This window comes from Heloderma suspectum, chromosome 8 (genome assembly GCF_057233095.1).
Source record: "Heloderma suspectum isolate Gila_16-S chromosome 8, 16-S_ref, whole genome shotgun sequence".
NCBI classification, from domain to species: Eukaryota; Metazoa; Chordata; class Lepidosauria; order Squamata; family Helodermatidae; genus Heloderma; species Heloderma suspectum.
In genome coordinates, this window is record NC_139465.1 from 42,074,643 (window position 1) to 42,090,640 (window position 15,998).

The 15,998-nt window shown below is 43.1% G+C and overlaps 1 protein-coding gene across 5 annotated transcripts in view; it reads left to right on the top strand.

Annotated features, from left to right (window-relative positions):
- The window catches only part of RSPRY1 (ring finger and SPRY domain containing 1), a 43,293-nt gene that overhangs the window by 2,419 nt on the left and 24,876 nt on the right, over nt 1-15,998 (top strand). For 3 of the 5 annotated variants that reach the window (XM_084812127.1, XM_084812123.1, XM_084812124.1), the window contains exon 2: nt 11,350-11,841. Coding sequence is in view for 3 of the 5 variants with exons in the window: in XM_084812123.1 (XP_084668249.1) it covers nt 11,495-11,841 (347 nt within the window). In the remaining 2 variants the exon portion in view is untranslated. Of the gene's footprint in view, nt 1-7,596; nt 7,711-11,349; nt 11,842-15,998 lie in introns of those variants that run through there. The other 2 variants (XM_084812125.1, XM_084812126.1) reach the window with 2 other exon arrangements.

Consider the following 15,998-nt stretch of genomic DNA (forward strand, 5'->3'; position numbering starts at 1 on the left):
CAGCATGGCCAGTTAATGCTGGTTGGAGATGGTGGAAGTTGTAGCCCAGCCTGTCTGGAAGGCAGCAAGTTGGGGAAGGCTGCTCTAAATGTTTTTTTGAGTATAAGAGTGAAGCATCTGTAGCATATCTTTAATTTCAGCTCAGGGAAAAAAGCATACCTCTGCTATTAAAAGTTTGGGAACTGCTGCCCTATTGTCTTGAGGCAATTTCAGAGGGAGAGTGGTGGCTGATTCCTTCTCCTTTTAGAATCTAAAGGTTAGGTGGTAGGGACAGAACAGTGTTTTCTTCTCGTCTTTCATGATGCAGAAGAGGTTAAGTGCTCCTTACAGTATGGGACGTTCTCTTTTGACTGGAGCATAGAACATAGGTGTGCTCCAGAGGGTTTCTCCGGTGCATTCCTGATTTGCATTTACTCTCAATATGTCACAGCTATGGCATTGCTTTTGAGCTACCTGTCATTTTAGTGCTTATAATTGCTCATAATGGAAATGAGGCTGAATTGGTTGCTTCAGAGAAGCTGCTGAAAAATGCCATTTGCAGTTTCTCCCTGTAATCAACCTTCCCCAACCTGGCATCCTTCAGATGTGTTAGCCTGCAACTCCCAGGTGTTGGCCATGCTGGCTGGGAATTATGGGAGTTACAGGCCAACACATTGGAGGGCTTCCGGGTGGGTTCGGCTGCTGTAATCTATGAAGTACTTCCATATCTTCACATCTAATACTTTTTTTCCCATTTACATAGATAGTTCACTTTTACTGCCATTCACTCCTGTGGAGAAAAAGTAAAGTGGTGCACTTCATGATGCTTTTGTGAAGAGAATAAATCCTGCCTTCCATCCCTCATGCTAAATGTCATGAAGCTTACCTGGTGAGGATCTGTCAGTGGAGTGTGAAGTGTCTCTGTACAAAGCATAGAGAAGCCTTCCCCAGCGTGGTGCCCTGCAAATGTGTTGGACTCCAACTCCCATCATCCCATTGATGGGATTTGTAGGCTAACACATCTGGAGGGCACCACATTGGAGAAGGCTGACACAGAGACACACTTCACCCCTCATCAGAGACTTTTGTAATATTCAAGTCCTTCCTCCAAGGCACTCTGTCATAACAGGCATTTTGCTACTAAATGATTAATAGTAGTAGAAGTGTAAGGAACTCCCCCTGGGAAAATGAAATTTAATCAAGTGCTGTTTTTTGTATGTAATAGGAAAGTAGGAGGTAGTACTGTGGAGGGAACGTACAGAATATGGACCCAAATCAGCAATATTTATATAAATAAAGCCTCTTGTCTATATTCTCTTGGTATTGACTCACATGAGTAACCCTTAATCATGCCTGCTGTTCCATTGCTTTTAATGTTTAATGTAATGCAGTCACAGACTCTCAGCCCAACCTACCTCACAGGGTTGTTGTGAGAATAAAATGGAGAGGAGGAGGATTATGTACACCACCTTGGGTTCCATAAGGAGGAAAAAAGGCGGGATATAAATGTAATAAATAAAGTAACTACATGTTTGACTAAAGTTGACACACATCTTGTGTTATATTCATTTGGGTCCTTTAGTGAGAATCCTTATAGTGAAAATGTGTTGCCGCTTCACCCATAATAATTTAAATAAAGAAGATGATTGCTCAGCCTGGAGCATGACTGCTGCTGGAACAGGATGACCCATTGGCCTTAGCACAGTTGATCGGCTCAATATTAAATGGTTTCATAGCTCAAAAACTCTAGGCATGTAGGTGGCTTTGTTGCCTGTGGAGCGGCTTGCTTGCTTATTTATTTCATTTTTAAATCTCCCAGTGACCAAAGTTCACTGGGTGCTGTATAAATTAAAAATAAAATGCAAAGTAGCAATAAAACAATAATGAAACAAATCGGATAAAAGCAAAGTTAAACCAGCAACAGCACATAATAAAACCAAAAGTAAAATCAGCAGCAGGGATAGAACACATTGCATCTTAAAGACTAGGGTAAAGGGGTGAGAATTCATCCTCCTATCCCAAACAAGTCGTATATGAACAGGTCTGGAGGGACGGTGTATTGAAGTTTCATCTCCATGGCTGTTGCATAAAACTTTTCAGCAAATCACGCCCATGTGTGTTTTGAAAACCAGAGTTTTCAAAAGGATCTTTTGGAGCGAGATGTAGGCAGTTGGAGGGTTTTGTTTGACACTGCTTCCTGCCCCATTCCAACTCCTTTCAGTCGCTGCAGTACTAGAGAGTGTAATACAGTGCCTTGCATAAGTATTCACCCCCTTTGACTTTTCCACATTTTGTTGTGTTACAACCTGGAATTAAAATGGATTTAATTGGCATTTTTACCATTTGATCTACACAACATACTTAACACTCTGAAGGTGCAAAATATTTTTAGAGTGCACTCCCTTGGGGATAGGCAGCCGCCGGTGACCTATCCAATGCAGGGCAGGAGACACATGGAGGAGATCGTTCCCTCCGCGCTCCTCCTGCTCTGCGTTTGCGACTAGACAGCCAATATCGGCTGTCTAGCGGCAGGAAGGCGGAACGAAGGAGGAGGCTGCTGGATGACATGTAGGATGTGTCATACCAGCATTTCCACCTTCCCCTCCCCGGAATGCCCCCCAGAACGCCCTGTTTTGGCCGCTCCGCACTCTTCTTCCGAATGGGGAGCGTGGGGCTGTTCCGTGCTGCCTGTGAGGCAGCGTGGAAGAGGGGGAGGTCTATTCTCCGGGAACTGATGCTCCGAGGTCGGTTCCCGGAAAACCACATATGCTATGGCCGTCTAGCCGCCGACTAGCAGCCATAGGATTGCTCCCTTATTGTGGTACAGAAGTTAATTAAATAAAGACAAATTGGCATTTGTTGGTTGCATAAGTATTCACCCCCCTGAGTCAATACTTGGTAGAAGCACCTTTGGCAGCAATTACAGCTGTGAATCGTTTTGGATAAGTCTCTACCAGCTTTGCTCATCAATGCTGCAATTTTTGCCTTTTCTGCTGGGCACAATTGCTCAAGCTCTGTCAGGTTGGATGGGGACCATTGGTGAACAGCCATTTTCAAGCCTTGCCACAGATTCTCAATCAGATTGAGGTCTGGGCTTTGACTGCCATTCTAAGACATTGAGGTTCTTGTTTTTAAACCAGTCCAGTGTAACTTTGGCTGTGTGTTCAGGGTCATTGTCCTGCTGGAAGGTTAACCTCCGCCCCAGTCCCAGGTCCCTTGCAGACTGAAACAGGTTTTCCTCTAGAATTGCCCTGTATTTGGCCCCATCCATCTTGCCCTCAATCCTGACAAGTTTCCCAGACCCCGCCGATGAAAGGCATTCCCACAACATGATGCTGCCACCACCATGCTTCACCGTGGGGAGGGTATTCTCAAAGCGGTGAGCACTGTTGGCGTTGCGCCACACATAGGGTTTTGCGGTAAGGCCAAAAAGTTCAATTTTGCTCTCATCAGACCAGATAACCTTTTTCCACATGTTTGCCATGTCTCCCACATGCCTTTTGGCAAAATCCAAAAGGGATTTGATGTGTGTGTTTTCAGCAATGGCTTTCTTCTCGCCACTCTTCCATAAAGCCCAGCTTTGTGGAGTGTCCAAGTGATAGTTGTCCCATGGATGGTTTCTCCTGTCTCACCTGTGGATCTCTCCAGCTCCTTCAGAGTTACCATTGGCCTCTGGGTTGCTTCTCTGACTAATGCCCTCCTTCCTGGTCACTGAGATTTGGTGGACAGCCTTTTCTAGGCAGAGTCACGGTTGTGCCATATTCTTTCCATTTTGTAATAATGGATGTAACGGTGCTCCAGGGGATGTTCATAGTTTGGGATATTTTTTTATAACCCAACCCTGATTGGTGCTTCTCCAGAACTTTATCCTGGATTTGTTTTGATAGCTTCTTGGTCTTTATGGTGCTGTTTGTTTAGATACACTCTCCCCCAAACTCTGGAGCCTTCCAGAAAGAGGTGTATTTAATCTGAGATCATGTGATACTTGAATTATACACAGGTGGACTCCCAACTAATTATGTGACTTTTGAAGACAGTTGGTTGCACCAGAGCTTATTTAGGGGTGTCACAGCAAAGGGGGTGAATACTTATGCAATCCAGATTTTTCCATTTTATATTTGTGAACCATTTTGAAAAATACGTAGGTTTTTTTCCCCCTGCGTTGACATTATGGACTGTTTTGTGTAGATCAGTGACAAGAAATCCTAATTAAATCCATTTTAATTCCAGGTTGTAATGCACAACAAAATGTGGAAAAGTCAAGGGGTGTGTGTGAATATTTATGCAAGGTACTATATGTCCTACCCTCTTGTATCAAGTGTCAGCATTAGAGATCAATGATATAACTTGATTTTCACCAACTTCGTGCCTCTTTATAATCAACTTCCCAAACTACTCCCATATATCTCACTATGCCCATATTCCTACAAAGAGTTGAAGTAAGGCTGCTGCTTCCAGTGGTTGGGTGTGGCAGTAATACGCATTACTCATAACTCATAACCATGCACTGTATGGGGCAGGCAGCTGATGCCATACCAATGCTGCTGCCCCCCAAAGAGAACCACATTGCCTGGCTGATCTACATGGTCCCCAGTCGCAAACATGCAGCGTGGGGATGCAGCTGCATGGAAGTGGCAGCCATGTTTCCTCAGTCCATAAAAACTGGCCTTGTAATCACAGGGTGCATTCTCCTAATACATGAACTAATTTGTTAGAAGCATTTGGATATGCAATTGTTAGTTTCAGGAGGTTAGGTCAGTAATGGGCTAGCCTAGCCTTCCCCCACCTGGTACCCTCCAGATGGGTTGGGCTGCAACTCCCAGCATCCCCCAGCCAACCAGCTGGGGGTTACTGAGTTACAGTCCAACACAATTGGAGGTCAACAGTGGGGGAAGGCCGGGCTAGCAAATTGCCTATCATGGATGGGTTGTGTGAGTGAAAGTAGGGGCTTGCCTGTTGCAAGGACTCATGGGAGATGCAAGTGTGTTACGCATGTGCTCTCATCCTTTGATCTCTCTGTCAGTGAGGGTCTTAGGAACTGCCCTCTATATGTGATGATAGGACTTGCCTGAGAATCATAGGGGGCCTGTGGATGTCTTGCCAAGCAAAACAGTATATTGAAAACCTACAGCAAGGAGGAATTTGAACATAGACAGTGGACCTGTTCACACTTTATTAGAAGGCCTATTGTGAATGTGCCAGCATGCTGGTTAGTGATGAGGGTTTTCCGGAAAAGTCTGAATTGCATTTTTTCCTATGTAGATTAGGGTAATTTGCATCAGAAAATTTGAATTTAGCATGTTTATTTTACTTATATTTAGCAAACAGAACTAAAAAAAAAGTGCCCCTTAATTTTTTCTCAATACACCACAAGCATTTGACCTGAAATATTTGAGGGGTGAAATTAAAGCACACTTAAATATTATATTACATAGGCATTTTTATTGGAATACTTTAAAAAAAATTAAAGACAATAGCGTGTAGTTCCCTTACATTGTTATTTTCTTAAATTTAAACAAAGGCATTGAAGACCATTGGCACGCTAATAAGTTTTAGCAATCCAAAGAACTATGCATAATATGCTAACAACCACTCATATTTCAACAGAATTCAGCTCTCTTCCACTGAGGTCGCTGGGGCACCTTCAGTTTCCGTGTCACTACCTATTCTGTTTCACAGTGAGACATATATATATTTCAGCGACATATATGAGTTCTCTCACGTATTTGCTAGGGATGGTCATCTGAAAAATATTAATTACACTGTCGGGCAAGTTTCAAAATTGTATCTGCAATTGGCATCCATTCATTGTTACCAATGACTTTTTGAAATGGGAAATGTTCCACAGAAAAATACAGCACTGGAATTTTATTTGCCCCGTAGCATTGGTGCTGGTGCACGCTATCTGATTGCTGGCTTATGACACTGACTGGGTTTGGACAACACATTGCAGCTCGTCATGGGTTATTTGATCCATGTCGGGTCATGGTACCGTGGCCACCATTTTGAATATGCAGCCCTCACTAGGGGGTTGTTGTGTTGTGCAAACCTGGGGAGGTGTGGGTGTTGCAAAGGTTAAGCAACCCTTGTGTAACCCTAAAACAGACCATGAGTTATGCGAGGGTTGGTTAACCCTCGGTTAACCCACCCTTGCTAGGTTTGCACAACATGACAACCCCTGAGCAGGGTTTGCATATTCAAAATGGCAGCTGCATGCTCCCTGCAGACATCACAGCTTCATTGCCGGTTAAATAACCCATGGTGGGCTGTCGTGTCATGCGAGCAGCCCACTAGCTTGTCTGGGGAGAATCAAGCCAGAGTTCCCAGTTCGCACATCGCACTAAACAAATAGAAGGTTTGTTTAGCTGCCCCCACTTGCAGGAGGAGCCAAGCAGGAGCAATCAGGTAGCATACCCCTGCCAGCTGGCTCATTCATGACGAGCCAGAAATATTTTGTTACATGTGAACCAGGCCAGTGTTTTCTCAGACTTAATGTAATTGTCCTCACCTAAACATTTTAGCTCAATCTCATGTTCACGTGTACCCCAGCCCATGCTCTGCTTCTTTCAGACCCCTCCCCGCAGCATCTCCCATCATGCGGCTTCACACCCTGCCTCTTTTCACTCCTCGTTTCTGCACACCTCCCTGTGTCACTTCACCTCCCAGTTGAGGTTAATAAGCCCTGCACAGTCCCATGCTACAAATATATTCTTCCTTTTTAGCAACCCTAGCATGATTGTGACCTGCACGTTTGCAAACCCTGTGCTTTGATTGTGAATAGCCCTGATGCCAAGAAGACATGAAAAACTTAAATACTTACTCACACTCATTATTACTGTCCACCCCCCCTCTAAGAAATTAGACTTGAGGAGTATAACTTTCTAATATAAAGGCTGCAGTATCCTTGTTCAGAAAGCAAATGAATAGTCGGTGTTTCATCAGTAGGGCTAATTGTGTGTTTAAAATGGAGTTTCTGGAAATGTTTTGTAAATGGGGACAATGACAAAACAGGAACTTGTCATAACTTGTCAACAAGAACAAAACAAGTAATTGTTATGTTTTATTGTATTTAAATGTATTGTTTTATTGTTTTAATTCATTTTAATTGTGCTTGCAAACCACCTTCAGTGCCATTGGTGGAAAGGCAGAGTACAAATCAAATAAATAAGTGCTAATTGCAAACCAATGCTTAGAAAAATTAAGGTTTTGGAGGCAATTGTGCATTCATGTTTGGTTTTTAAACAGAAGTTTATGCAGTTAACAGAATTGCCAAACACTTCCTAATTCAGGCAAGATTAATACTAGAATATAAGAAACTCCTGGTATGGTGTGATAGGAAGATACGATTTATCTAGTTCCTCAGACCCCAAGGTCTGGTTCATAAATGGACGTTCTTGTTTTCTGGGCACAAACAGTCAACCAAAGAGGTTTTCATTCTTTGGAATGCAAATAAAATATCTGTAACAGCTTTCAAGGATTGGTTCTCTGAAAGGTAGGGTTTTATCAACGCATGGCAAGTTACTCAGCTAGGAGTGGAAACTGAAAAGAGAAGTAGTTTGGTGGTTGAAATCATGCTCGTATTCAGCTTTAGCTTCTTGGCAAGAATTCAGACCAGGCAGACTTTTCCACAATGAGGTGTTTATGGCTGAGTGTAACCAAATACACAAGACTGTGAATCATTGATTCCTTCACTACATATTACAGAAACAACTGGACTGAAACCATTTCCAGGCAGGTTATTTGCTGATCTTCTCTGCTGTATTGTTTGGACTAGGAAAAAAATGTGTTTGTGAGGGATGGTCTAAATGTCCTGGCTGGGGATGCGGGGGTGGGGGTTCTAGCCGTATTGTATGTCCTGCTAGAAGAATGGATGTAAACGTTCTTTAATTAAAAAGCTTCCCGTAGAAATTTTATGTGGATAGACAGGGCTAAATGTGTTTATATACACTCTGTGGTTCAGAACTATTCTCAAGCCAAAACGTGCATTCTGCTAAATGAGAGGGCTGACTTTTGGCACAAAGGGTGGCAATGAATTGCCGGAGTTCCTGAGCAGTTGGGAAGCTAGCTCATAGTAAGTACTATGTGTATCTTTCTTTTATGGTGAGAAAAGGGAGAGTATCAGGTGTCAAAAGATCCTGGAGTATATTCACAGTGTTGTGCCTGGAGCCCACAAAAATAGAACTCTTGCTCCAAGAATGTGTGTCTGATGCAATCATTTGGCAAACATGTTGCTAAAAATACCTGCTGTGGTTAAGAGATAGCAGCTGAAAGTTGCTTAGTAGTTGGAGTTCTCATGGTTCCTAGCTCCATATTCCATCTTGAAACTCGTTTTTGACTCAGGTCCATCTCAGATTGTGAGCTTCGTGTTTTTCTTCTCATGTGAAAATCGATGTGTATTTTAGTGCGTTTTTCCCAAATGTTCGCATCACTTGTGGGCATCTTTGAAATGTACACATTCTTCTCTCATTGATTAAAGTGTATTTGTGCATTTTTCAAAAGTACACATTTCTTCATGAATATCTTTCAAACGTATGCATTCTATCAGACAAATTTTTGTGGTCCACAAATCACATTGCAAGCGTGGATATGTACATACTTTGACTGCAGATTGCATCCGTGTTCGGTCCAGAAGGTGCAAACGGAGTAAATCCTGATCAAAAATGAACTGAAATGAATTTCTCATACATCCCTAGCTGTGAGTGATACTCGTGTCATATAAGCTGGTAGTTGAGGACTGGGGATGACTGGCCCATTCGCTTTTGGCAGCAGATTGGGTACAAATGCTGGTTTGTATGCTTGACCTTCCCCTTGCCCACCTCCCCTGCTGCTTTTCCCCTTTGATGCGAATGCAGCCTTTTGGAACCCTGGCAGGAGCAAAGCAACTACGAGAAAGGAAAAGTTGTGGGTGAGGGATTGGTTACCCGGAGACACCACTTCTCTGCCAGTCATGTCGCTCCCCCTTGACACTTTGTGTCAGAGGTGGCAATGGGTTTCTAAATCTGTGTCTGCTGCCGAATGTATGGCTTGGCCCGTAGATGCTGCTGGACCTTTGTGATCACTAGCACTTGCCTTGTGTGTCGTTTCTGCTGTCTGTGCAGGCTCCAGAGCTCTGAAGCCCACAGCAATACAAATGGACATTCAAAACTGGAAGCTACTGATCTTTCAGAAACAGATTCTTAAAAGAGAAAAAGACTTGAGATGGTAGCATTTTCACGGGTGTATTATTTATTGTTTAAATGACATATGTTTCATCTGGATAATTTTGCCCATAATTCCTACAATGTTCAGTGCAATACTATACATATCTACTCAGAAGTAAGACCCATTGCATTCATTGGGAATAATCCCAGGTACATCTGTTGAGGGTTGCAGGTTTATTGTGCATGATGCTGATACAATGTTACAAAATTTAACTCAATATTCTAATAGTCCTTAATACCGAGGACTGGTAGGCTAGAGGCTAACACCGTTTTTTTCCAGAGTGCTCAAGCCAGTCAGAATGAGGGATAATTGTTTGTGGTATGTACACTCATCCCACTGTTATCTCTAGTAAACCAGTATTGCACATTTTTGTATGATTCCTTCTGTTTCTCTATTATGATGACTGTACCTGTATACTACAATCATCATCTGAGGCCCTCCTTCAAGTGCCTCCTCTAAGGGACACTTGAAGGATGGCAGTAAGGGAGAGGGCCTTCTCAGTGGTGGCCTCCTGTTTTTAGAACACTCTCCCCTGTGAGACCCACCTGGCGCCAACATTGTGTAATCTTTGTAAACTGCCCAGAGAGCTTTGGCTATTGGGTGGTATAGAGATGGAATGAATGACTGAATGAAACTAAGACAGTTATACTTCTAAATTTCATAAATATACCAAACAATACATTTTAATGTGCTATACAATATTGCATATTTTATTCATAAATAAGTTTATATTCTTAAACAAATTTATTATTGCATATATTTCATTTTTCTCCCAAATTTCTGTGTCTTTCCATGCATGAGGGAGAGTATTTCCCCATGACTTCAACATTTCCAGAAGAGGGGCTGCAGGAGGTGGAGGATATGTGGCGTATGTGAGACAAAGCTAAACAAATTAGAGGCTAAAGACTGTCCCATTTAATCACTTTATAGATTTATGTGTTTCTCTTTATGTGAAAAGAACAGGAAGGAAGGATTTGCCTCTAAAGAGTCACTTAAATGAAGTTTGCTTTTCTATCCTAATATATCTAATGTTAATTTTTATGCTGTTTCTTTCTGTGCCACTGTGACATACACTAACCTAGGACTTGGCAGCTGAGGTGACATAGGAAGCATACTGTGAACTGGAAGACTGCTGATGCACAGATAGTTTCCTTGCAATTGGGAATTCCAGACTACAGCATTTACACATTTTCAGTAAAGTCATGTGGGCTACTTATCTTTGTCTTTGCAGCTTGCATAGAACTTTATTTTCAGGAAAGAGTAATCTGGCAAACTGAGAAGAGTGATACGTTCCACTGGCGGGTGTTGCTAACTCATCTGTTTAATATCATAAGTGGACTCCTCATGATTATAAGAGAAACTTGGAAATCATGTGATTTGAAATTACATAATACATTCTGTCATACAGCCTGCATTTGTTTAGGAAAAAAGTAGGTGGATATGCATCTTCTCCCCAGAGGGGACAGCCCATCTGATGGGTTGTTTTACGTTGGGAAGACTCCATGATTGGCAGATGTTTCAGTCTCCAGGAGTCTGTGAAATTCTGCCTTAAGTGTAGATCTGCAGGATGATCTAAATATATTGACTTTCAAACTACGTTCTCAGGATATATATTTATATAAAAATCTAAGATGACTAATCAAGAATCAACACTTTCCATAATTTTGATCAGTGGACCTGCTCTCTTTTTCCCCACAATATTACGCATGGATACACACACACACACACACACACACACACACACCACCACCACCACCACCACCAAAGTACACTGATGTACCAGGTGCATCAGTGTACTTTGAGAACTCAGACCTTTACTGGATGACAGAATGCTTCAGGGTGGGTATAGGTTGGCAGGAATTGCAGCTGACTGTGCTTTATATACTGAGTAACTGGAAGGTATCTGAACCTGGGATAGATAATGACAAGTAATTGAATGCTGGGGATTGAAGCAGATTTTGGGTTAAGTGGACAGGGCAGCTGCTGGATCAAGTAGCAAGTTTTCCATCTTTTTGAGTAATGGCTGTAAGCGGGTTTAAGGCATGAAGCTTTGCCAAAGGGGAAATCTATTACTTGACTACTTGGAAAGAACCTTGCTAGCTAGCTGCATTATATAATATTACAGTTGACATCTAAATTGATGGGTTTGTGTTTTTTCTTTCCCTTCAGACCTGCTTTTGGATGACGTATGAGTAACTCCTGTGATAATGTCAGAAACGAAACCAACCATTCCGTGTCCATTACTGTTACAAACTTGTATGATGCAAAGGCTGCAATTCAACATCCAAAAAACATTGCTTTTAAAACTGTCTAGATGATTGTCGTTGCTTTGGTTGTGTTCTATGCGAGCAGAAGCCTTCTTCAAGGTTTACGGCTGACCCTTGAACAGCACATTCCTTGTTTGCTGCAAACCTTGGGGGCTGGCAACATGGGCAACTCCTGTGTCTGTCGAGAAGACAGTGGTGCAGAAGACAATGCAGAATCCAGGAGTCGCCAGACAGAGAACAGCAGGGTACCTGTACCGGAAACAAGGAGCCATCTGAGGGACCCAGTACGGCCCCCCCGGCGGGGGCGGGGGCCACATGAACCAAGGAGGAAGAAACATAATGTGGATGGATTAGTACTTGACACACTGGCAGTAATTAGAACGCTGGTAGACAAGTAAGTTCTTCCTGAAGAGCAATGTTGGCATGAATGTGTCTTCTCCTGCAGACTCCTGTGCTGCTGTTTGGGAAGACGCTCTGATGTAATAACAGTCTCGTGACACATTAACGACTATAACACATTTATTTTGGTATAAGCTTTCATAGACTATCACACACTTCATAATGGCCTTTTTTCTAAGCTAAAAAGCCCCAAACATTGTAACCTTATTTTCATAACAAGTTTGCTCCAGCTTCTTGATCATTTTTGTTGCCCTTTTCTGCACCTTTTCCAGCTCTGCAATATCCTTATTAATATGCGGTGAAGCCTAAAGTCTGCCAACCCCTGGTCTAATAATACATGCCATACAAAAGGAGGAATGGATGGGGAAGGAGGAGTAAACAAGCAATTTCAGACTTTAAAGGGGGACTTGATAAATTCATGGAGGATAAGGCTCTCAATGGCAATTAGTTATGATGGCAATATGCTATCACCAGGATCAGAGGCAACATGGCTCTGAATATCAGTTTCTGGGAGATACAAATGGGAGAGGACTGTTGCCTTTTCAGAGGCATCTGGTTGGCCTCTTCATGAATCAGGATGCTGGACGAGACAAGATTTTGGTCTGTTCTAGCAGGGCCCTTCTTACAATATGTGCCAGTTTTTATATAATGTAACATAAATGTTATGACTAGGCGGAAAGGTGACTGGGAAAGACTGTTCTGTGTGGGAAGGAGCCAAATGGCAGGTACTTCCAGCCAGATTGATGGAGTGATGTAAGGTCACTTTCAAAGAAGCAGTCCCTGTGTGCGTTCTCTAGTGGCACAGTTGTGTGATAGGACTGTAACGCATGATCACCTGCATCTTTGAATCAAATTTGAGTGTTGTTGTTAAACTTATATACTGCTTACTATATCTAAAGATATCTCTAAGTGGTTTACAGAATCAGATTAAAGTATATCATAATAAATACAAAAACAAAGTTAAAATGTTTAAAATCAAAGCTCAAAGCACCATAATTCAGGGAAAGCTTGGTTAAAGAGACGAACCTTTAACAGGCGCCTAAAACATACCACAGTTGGTGCCTCCTGATAACCAGTGAGGAGGGCATTCCATAAGATGGGTGCCCCACAGAGAAGGCCTGCTTCTGGGTTGCTGCCAGATGACAATCTGCAGTTTGTGCTACAACCTGCAAGGCCTCCTCCAGTGATCTTTGTGATCACACAGGTCTATATTAGGATCTGTACTGAGTATTTCTGCTGAAGTAGTGTTTTGTCTTTGTGCTATGTAGCATTGGGGAAGCATGAAAAGGAATTCTTGGCTTAGGAAAGCCCCTGGTCTAGGTTTAGAAAAACTCATGTACCTGTCTTGCCCACACACAAAAAAGGAACATACTACTTCCAAGGAATTTTAAATAAATCACAGTGGGTTGTTGTTGTTTACATCTTTCAAATGAAAATGAGCACAGTGGGAGAAATTAGGGGGAGTGGACAGGTGGGGGAAGGAGTGACCAAGACAAGCAAAGTATATATAGGGGGAGGGATGTGATCACTCCATTCAAATGGCAGTGTAGCTACTGCTACATACTGTAGCCAAAAGAAAAAAAAGAAGGATTAACTTGAAAGTTACATCTGCTTGCAATGATGGTGTTTTGTCCTTAAAACCCCACATATTTCCTTCCTTGATTAAAATAATTGTTTTTCATTGCCAGTTTTGATTATCTTCATATCTTACTCTCGACAAGGGTGTTGACAGTTTCTTTCCTGCTTCATTATTCAGACTCCTGCTGCTGCTGTCAAAACGCTCTTTCATAACACCTTAGGTCAACCTTTCCCAACCTGGTGCCCTCCAGATGTGCGGGATTGATGGCTGGGAATGATGGAGGTTGCAGTCCAACACACCTGGAGGGCACCAGGTTGGGAAAGGCTGCCTTAGATTATCATTCTTTGCTGTCTGCCGGCTCCAGATCTCTTCAAATCTTTTCCAGCAAGGAACAGAGCTCCTTTTGGTCCCAGGGCATGGTCTGAAGGCACATGATGCCACAACCTTGCTGAAGCTAAGCAGGTCTAGTGCCTGGATGGAAGATGGCCTGGGAATGCAGTGTATTCCACTTTGAGTTCCATGATGAAAGAAAAGGGGAATATAAATCAGGGATGGGCAACCTCTTGTTGTGGGGGCTTGATTGCCACAGCCCCTGGACAAAGCTGGCAGGCCAGATTATGTCGATGGGGTGGGTCCCTGACCTGATCCCTGCCCCTCCTGTGACCTTTGCCCTGCCTACTTTTTCCTTCTATTCCATACCTCTCTTTGCATGGAGAAATGGACTTGGCCAGCACTTGCAGGAACCAGTTCCTGCAAGCACCAGCTGAGTTGGGCACCTCGTTCCCATGCTGCTTCCCTCCCAGTTGGGGCACGAGAGGTGTGGGAAGGGACTTGGCTGGGGCTTGCAAGAGCTGGCCAAGTCCAGGGAGGCCAAGTCCAGCCCCACCCCTGCCTCCTCCCGAAGCCTCCAGGCCAGGGGTAGCGGCCCACAGAGGGTGTTCAGCCCTTCCTGGGCTGGATTGGGTTGTCCTCCCCGGATATAAATCTAAGTTTTTGAGCAAAATGGAATGTATTTGCACCTACTTTCTCAGGCATCAGTAGTTTCCTTGGGTTGAACCTCAGCTGTATAATGCTTCTCTGGTGCTCTTCACATGGCCTATTTATTGGGGTGAATGACCTTTGCTGCTATTCCTACCCAGCCTCTGCTGAAAAGAAAATGAGTGACTATCTCACTTGTACAAAATGATGGGTGCAGCTTCCTCCAGAACCACTTTTTTTTTTTAGCATTCTTGGGTAAACCACAATAGTTTGAGCACTAGAAATTCATCCCACTTGAATCTTGTTTTTCCTCCTAGGATCCGAAAGTAGTATTCAGGGGATTCTCCCTTTTTGTCTTCACAACAATACTGTGAGGTAGGCTAGGCTGAGCCTTGTCTGAGATCATCCAATGGGCTTTGTAGATGAGCAAGGTTTTGATTACAGTCCTCTGTGTAGAACTTACTGTAAAACACTCATGTTATATTGGTTGGCAGGGGGAGGCTGGCTATTTGAGTATGCTGCTCTTAGCTGCCCACTGCATTATCTATGAAGTGGGAAATGAGTTTGTGATTTCCCCCAACCCAACGCTTGAAAACTGCAAAAGGACATGTCTGGCATTCTGTGCTTTTCTTCCTTTGTGCCCTCTGTCATTCAGTACTTGTCAACATCCATACCCATGGAAGCTGTCTTCTATTGTTGTTTGATTATTATTTACGTATTACTTATTCAAAGCATTTTTATCCTGTTCTTTAGTCAAAACGCTCTCAGAGCAGCTTACAAGAATCAATAATTAGACCGTCCCTGCCCTTATGCTTGCAACCTAAAAAGACACAAGGAAAGAGTTTGGGAGGGAGGAATAAAGCATGATGGTGATGCTTGATTTGGTTGCCCAGATGGATGTGAATATACATATTCTAGAACCAGTTGTACTCAGGTTTGCACTACATCTATTGTCCTGGGCTGCCTGTTTCTATTTTCTTTTTTTCCCCTTCGGTAGTTTCTCTTCTTTTGAGTTCAGTCTTAGCATTACTTGATGTGTAGCACCTTGCCCCAAGTGAGTCAATCTGTGTTCTGCTCTGGAGAGAGAAATGTTCCCCTTCTCTCTCTTGTTCCATTGATGGTGTTGCTTTTTGGATTTTAGACTGTGAGCGTAGATCTCTACTTCTGTCCTTTTGTAAAAGCACTTGGTGTTTTTAGGCACTTTGGAAATATTAAAAATGTTCTACATTAGTGTGTTCCTTTTCATTTCCCTTTGAAGTTGGACTGTTGCAATGTGCTCTGCAGCAGTGAACATGTTAGGGGATTCTCATCCATGGGAGCATATTACATCCAGTTTGCAGCCGCTGCACCAGTTGCCAGTTTGTTTCCAGGCACAATTCAAAGTGTTAGTGATTGCCTTTAAAGCCCTACATTGCTTGAGCCCAGGATACCTAAAGGACTGTGATACCTAAAGGACTGTCTTTTCCCATATGTGCCTGTGTAGTCCCTAAGTTCTGCAGAGGTGGCTGCTCTACATCCTGAGGCTCAGCTGACTGGGATGCAGGAGAGGGTTTTCTCCATGGCCACACCTAGATTGTGGAACTTGGGAGATATAC